Genomic DNA, 6918 nt, shown 5'->3' on the forward strand with positions numbered 1-6918 from the left:
TGCGCCGGCGCCTAAGGCCGCACGCGACGTGCCGCGCTCGCGCGGTAGCCCTAGTCTTCACGGCGCGTTTCCACTGTGCGACCCGTGCCCGGCCAGCTTCTTGTCCCGCGCCATCGTGTTTTGTTTTTTCTTTTTTTTGGTTTTCCGGCGGCCTCCCCGAGCTTCCAGTCGCGCCCCGCCGGTGCTTTCAAACGGGCCGGGGAGCCATGGCGAGTGCGAGCAACAGCCGCCAGTATTGGTCCATGAGTGAAACAAAAGCGTTGCTCAACATATGGGCCGACGAGGCCGTTCAGCAACAACTGGAGGGCGTGTGTCGCAATGAAGAAGTCATCCAGTTTATGGTAGACGAGCTGGCCAAGTCGGGGATACAGCGCACAACCACCCAAGTTAGGGAGAAGCTGAAAAAGATGAGGCATCTGTACAAGGCGGCGAAGCGAGACGGCAAGAAGAATTTCCCTTTTCTGGAGCTGATGGACAGGGTGCTCGGGGGGAGAGGAGAGGGTCAGCTGGGAGCAGAGACTTGTCAAATTCCCAAAGCTACAAACAAGTCTTTGACTCACCCGGGAGGTAAGTATGTGTCGTCGTCGTCCCAGTGAGATAAAAACACAGACGAGCATGCGAAATTATAAAATCACAAGACTTATCAATAGTCTTATACACGTGTGTTTTTTTCCTCCATCAATTACAGATTTAATGAACCGTAAGTTTACGGCCGTTCCTATGTTAAATTGCCACAGGTTAGGCAGGGAATGGCTCTTAAGCCCTCCCTAAACGTAGTCTCACCTGTCTGTCTCCACTTCTGCGGTCTGTGGAGCGTGGCAATTCAGATACTTTGTTTGTTTTATATATGGTTACTTTGTTTTAATTTTACCACTGACATACATTTCACAGAAAACTCGGAAAGCGGCGGTATTCCTGCAGCGAGAAGAGGAACAAATCTGTTCCCTAGAATAAAACCCGGTAAGTTGAACAACAGATTTTCCCAGCATGCTGTTCCCCCAGATATTAAAATGGCATCGCTGGAAGAAATTCTTAACGAGACTAGTCACCATAGGTGAATCATTCACTTTAAGTAGTGGTAAGAAAACGGCCATAAGCAGCTCTTCATGCACCTGCTTCTTGGAGCTGTCATTCCCCAATTTAAATCAGCACATGGATGTGAAAAGTGAAACGTTGGTTTTGTCGATCCTAATCATATTTGGCCCGATATTTTCCAAGAATTTCAATATTGGGATCACAATTTTCCTGAGTGTAATGTGGCGTTCCAGCTGAAAAGATTGAAGTAGATCAATGCTATTAAAGTAATTCAAAAACCATTTTAACACGTGTGACAGTTGTTGCATGCTTGCAGAGACCCGTAAACGGAGGGCCAACAGTGACACTACGAAGGAGTTCCTTAATGCAATGGCAGAATGCCACAGGCAGTGGTTGGAGAAGGAGCAGGAGCTCAGGAGGGAGGAATGGGAGAGGGAGACCAAGTTGAGGCATGAAGAGATGCAACAAGAGCTGGCTTTAAGAAGGGAGGAGGGGGAGCGAGAGGAAAGACTGAGACTTGCGGAGATGGAAGCTCGGAGAAAGGACAATGAGCTACTAACGTCTTGCTTGACACAAATTGTAAAGTTTATTGCAAAGGACCCTGGCACGATGTAAGATCATTATATCATTAAGATTATTAATACAGCATATTCCCTGAACTCGAATGCCTTACAAAGAACATAAAAGCACAATAAGGCCTTACTCCAGGCCAATGACAATGGAGTGCGTCTGCTCATGGTTATTCAGAACAAAGTGGCTGTCTCGTCAGAATTAGTTTTATAAAGTCATAAGCCCAGCGCTGCGCATTAGCATGATTCACTTTTATGAAGCGCCTGTGGCTTAAGGTATTTATGACAGGCCCCAGTGCATGCTAGTTACTAGTTGTGAAGCACACACACACACACCATTAGGCGTATATATATATATATATTTTTTATTTTACCAACAATGTTTTGGATTTTACTGTTGAATGAGTTACTTAGGCTATTGTATTGGGAGAGAGGTCAAAAAGAAAGCTATCAGAGCCATGGATAGCGGTCTGACACACTAACGTAAACAGACAAATCAACAAGTCAACTAATCAACCAACTATAGCTGGAATGTTTACACAACTATAGCTGTTATTGGGAAGGTATGTAGGTAATAAAAGGCATCATCAGGCAAGTTGCTAGATAAATAGCATATAAAATACTGTAACTATGCATAGCTGACTAGAGCTAACAATTTATTGTTGACATGGATAAATTGTTTCTGCAGTCAGTTTAACTAGTTGCTTGTTGCCGTCTGCTTCACATCAGAGAAGCATTAATGAGCTGATCTCCATGACTGAAACGTAGGGCGAAATCGTTGTTGCTGGTGAAAACTTTCAAAGAAGTAACAATCAAAACATGCACTGTGATGTGTCATTACTGCAATTCAAAATCCTCTGTTGCACACACGTCCTGGTGTAAATCATTTGTGCAGTATTTCAAGCGCAGTAATGAAGTTGTCTTTTCTTTCTGCCTCTTGTATGTTTGAAATGCATGACTGCTCGCTCAGCTTGCAGATGTGCTCAGCTCGTCAGTCTTGACGTTCAGATTTTGCACCTAAACTAGCGATACCGTATCATCTGGTCACATGATCAAATAGAGATTTGACATTACCCAGCAATCATAATTGCATATCTGTACGTCACAAACATACCAAAGAACATACATTGTCTTTATGCATGCTCAATAATCCAGGTAAGGAAATTACAGAAAGTTGAATCAGTTCATCTGGACACAACATTTATTGAGAGAAAATGTCTCATCGCTCATCTAAGTGACCTAAACTGACGACGTCCCCACCGACACAGCGGCTGGGGAAGGGGAGAAATCCCACATTAAACAGGCCCTGGTTAAGTGAGGTTATCCTAACTGGGCGCTTGTCAAAGCCAGGAAGACATCCAAACAGTGCACCAGCCAATCGAAGAGAGGAGAAGGACAACAGCTGTCTAAGCATAAACCAGTGGCGATTCCGCATGTGGCGGGAGTGTCGAAACAGCTGAGACACATACAGAAGAGGGAACAACCATCCCTGAACCTAAGGGGGGGCTATTCGAAGTGTGGTACTGATTATCGTTTCGGAATTTCTTTAGCTAAAAAAAATGTGCACCAGGAGAAATTGAAAGTAGTTGAAATTACTGTACATTTTCTGTCATAACCTGTTGTACCATAAAACTGGTATCAGGATCACCATGTTTTGGTGGCCTGCCATTTGTAGGATAAAGCTGACTGTCGGCAGTCCACTCTGGAAGGGATACATCCATGTTTTTCTCACAGAGATTGTGTAGAACGCAGCATGTCTCTATCATATGCTTGACAGCCTCAACATTGCAGTCATTTCGTTTGCTCAGACATGTCCACCTGCCCTTCAACCTCCCAAATGCTTGGTCAGCCACACAGCGCGCTTGACTAATCTGAGTGTTGAACAGTTCTTGTTCAGGTGTCAGCCAGCCTGTGTTGGGGTACGGTTTGACAAGCCAGTTTTGTGAAGGATACTTAACGTCACCGAGAATAAAGTGACCGATACCTGTTCCACAAATTTGATGCATTCTGCTGGGGAAATGGTCAGACACCCATGATTGTCCAGATCCACTGCAATCATTTACCCACCTTGGGCAGCTCATGTTCAAATCCCAGAATAAACCTTTGCCATCAACAACTGCTTGTGATAAGATAGCCAGATAAAATTCTTCGTTAGGCTGATCTGACTGATAGTGCGGCGGTCTGATGACTGGAACGTGAATACTGTCTATGACACCAATACACTGTGGGATGCCATATGTCTGGTAGAAATGGTCTGCCATTGCAGCAAGGTCTGCGTGGTTCGGTGTTACAACAAGTTGTGGTTTAAGTACTTCAATAACTGCTGTACAAAACTCGTGCACACAGCGGCAAACTGAGGCCACTCCCACGGCGAAAAGGTTGGACAAAGTTTTGTAGTCACAGGAGTTTGCCAGTTTGTAGAGCGCCAAACCCACTCTTTTCTGTAGGGGTATGCAAAGGCGATATGTGGTGTCTTGTCTTTTCAGCCGAGGCTTTAGCGTTCTGCAGAGGTATGAGAAAGTTTCCCTCGACACCCTGAAATGCTGCAGCCACTGATCATCTGTAAAAGCAGCTGCCGTTTCTTCCCACCACGCACTGTTCCTTGGGTAGAACCACACCTTGGCTCTTCTGCGCATGTGGGTCTTCAGAAATGTATGGGTGATCTGGTTGAAAAAGAAAAAGAGGACATCAATTAGCACGTAATGAACATGACTGAGGGCAGGATGTAGAAGGCATGAGAGCACTCGTGCAAAGCAAGTAGCAGATGAAAAATCTGGCGATGGAAGAAATCCACCTGTTTAAACAGGCCAAAATGTCAACACCTGTTTTTACACGGAGACGGGGGGGGGGCATGTTTTCTTTATTCACATCATATAGTCACAGGAAGTTGAATCAGTTCATCCGGACACAACGTTTCTTGAGAGAAAGGTTTCATCACTCATCTGAGTGACTTCTTCAGTCTCAACTGGCTGCAGGTATCGCCCAACCTTTACACACGGCACAGCTGCATAACGCCCGAAACCAACGATTGGTTTCATATCCAAATTGCTGTGATCATTAACTAGAGTTTCAATGGCCATTTGTATTATTCACAGAGGACTGGGGAATAGTTGCAATCACAGCATTGTAAGATGACGACAGATGTACTCTTAGCCCCCCCCCCCCCCGGTTCAGTGATGGTTGTTCCCTCTTCACATAGATGGCCTCTGACTCCCCGTTCAAACCAGTGTTCCTCCCCATCAAGGATGTGCACATCCCCATCCTTGAAAGAGTGGCCAATGGCCTGTAGGTGGCCTTCTCCAATCCTCTGTGACTACTACACATGGCAACCGTAACTAGTTAATGGTCACGCCAACTTGCATATGAAACCAATCCGTTGGTTTCGATCGTTACGCAACTGCGCGGTCTATATGGTTGGGGATACCTGCAGTCAGCTGAGACTGAAGACGCGAGTACTTAAATGAGTGATGAAACGTTTCGCTCAATAAACGTTATGTCCAGATGAGCTGATTCAACTGCGGCGTCCTTACCAGGATTACTGAGCATGCATCAAGTCACGTCATAGAGGTTGCACAAATGGCAAGTTTATAAGCAAACCACTGGCTTTGCAAACTGCTGTTCTCTGATCAGTTTCACTTGCCAAACCTGGACCCGGCCATGAAGCGCGTCCCTTAAAACACCTGCGGAAATTAGGTTGTCAGGTAATCTGACGATTAGCCACCATTAAGCATACATCTAAACGTGTGGAAGTTGTTAATAGACACCCACCGTCTTCATCCACACGTCGTGAGCACAGAGTCGGTGCAGCCGACACTGGCGGTGGCGTTCACCTCTCCGCTCCCACGTTTGCCGGAGTCTCCTCAGGCGCAGGCGTCGGGCCGACAGGAGCAGTTGGCGGCGGAGTCGTCGCCGACTTTCGATTTGGGTGTCTTGCTGTACCTGCCTCGCTCTGCACCGCGCCACCACCGACAGAAGTATACCCGCACAAACGTCCCCCTCCATGCCCAATTTAATCACACCCTTACATTTATTTCTGATTTTTTTCCCCTCCCAATTTAGTGGCCAATCGAGCCCTATTTTGGCTCAGACACCCACCCTTCGTACTGCCTGCGACACCGCCCCACTTTCGTGACAAGGCGAATCCAGGCCGAACACACAGACACACACACACACACGCTTTCATGTGAGGAACACAAGCCGACTCCGCCCCCCTCCCGAAGACAGCGTTGCCAATTATTGCGGCTTCATCGAGTCCGGCCTTAGTTGGACCGGGACGCGAACCCCGGTCCCCAGTAGGCAACTGCATCGACACAAAGCCGATGCTTAGACCGCTACGCCGCCGCGGACCTAATTTAATCACACTCTCACGGTGACGACAGAATAAACTTCTGGCGGCTGCTCCTACGCCCCCCAATCTTACTCGTGAGTTTCCTCTCTTCTTCTTTTGGTCTTGTGTTATTTGATTTCCAGTGGTTTCACAAACTGGCATGCGTGTGCTACTGCCCCTAGAGTATCCAAGTGGTACTACATTGGCCTTATAATTGCGAACATACTTTTCTAAAAATTACAAAATGCTTTTTTTTCTGGGGGGGGGGTGACACATTAAGGTCTTCACAACAAAGTGAAAATTGCGTAAATATCACAATGTCAACACAAACCATGACACCCTTGGAGGTCCTCTCACCAGTTCAACCCATCAAGTATAAAATTAAAATGAGACAAGAGTTATAAAAGATATTGTATGTTTCATGAGGCCCACAACCACTGTGGACACCCAGCACACTTAATTGGCATGATGATACCAATAACCATACAAGCCTATAAATAAATCCATCCATCCATTATGCAAACCGCTTATCCTGCTCTTAGGGTCACGGGAATGCTGGAACCTACCCCAGCAGTCATCGGGCAGCAGGCGGGGAGACACCCTGGACAGGCCGCCAGGACATCACAGGCCCCCCCCCCCCCCCACACACACACACACACCTAGGGAAAATTTACTATGGCCAATTCACCTGACCTGCATGTCTTTGGACTATGGGAGAAAACCGGGGCACCCAGAGGAAACCCACGGGGAGAACATGCAAACTCCACACAGAGGATGCCTCCCAAGGTTGGACTACCCTCGGGCTCAAACCCAGGACCTTCTTGCTGTGAGGCGACTGCGCTAACCACTGTGCTGCCTAAATACATTCAGTTGCCTCTTAAATAGACTCTGCTTATCATATTTCCTTTCCAACCTAATAGATTAACACTTTAATTTCTCTTGATACACTCCTACGACTTTTTCCTTTCAATCCCATCCTGTGGCCAA

At 46.7% G+C, this 6918-nt stretch overlaps 2 protein-coding genes across 2 annotated transcripts; one reads left to right on the forward strand and one right to left on the reverse strand.

The window, feature by feature from the left end:
• The first annotated feature begins 11 nt into the window (after positions 1 to 11).
• On the forward strand, positions 12 to 3712 carry LOC130115457 (uncharacterized). The gene is made up of 3 exons (XM_056283125.1): positions 12 to 567; positions 892 to 960; positions 1352 to 3712. The coding sequence occupies exons 1-3, from the start codon at positions 207 to 209 to the stop codon at positions 1648 to 1650; spliced, it is 729 nt and encodes a 242-aa protein (XP_056139100.1). The 5' UTR covers positions 12 to 206; the 3' UTR covers positions 1651 to 3712.
• LOC130115907 (putative nuclease HARBI1) lies at positions 3249 to 5678 on the reverse strand. Its single transcript, XM_056283766.1, has 3 exons — positions 5373 to 5678; positions 3672 to 4267; positions 3249 to 3306 (listed from the first exon to the last, which is right to left on the reverse strand). Exons 1-3 carry the CDS (start codon positions 5604 to 5606, stop codon positions 3249 to 3251), a joined length of 888 nt encoding a protein of 295 aa, XP_056139741.1. The 5' UTR covers positions 5607 to 5678.
• Positions 5679 to 6918: the final 1240 nt, after the last annotated feature.

Source organism: Lampris incognitus, chromosome 7, assembly GCF_029633865.1.
Source record: "Lampris incognitus isolate fLamInc1 chromosome 7, fLamInc1.hap2, whole genome shotgun sequence".
Classification (NCBI taxonomy): domain Eukaryota; kingdom Metazoa; phylum Chordata; class Actinopteri; order Lampriformes; family Lampridae; genus Lampris; species Lampris incognitus.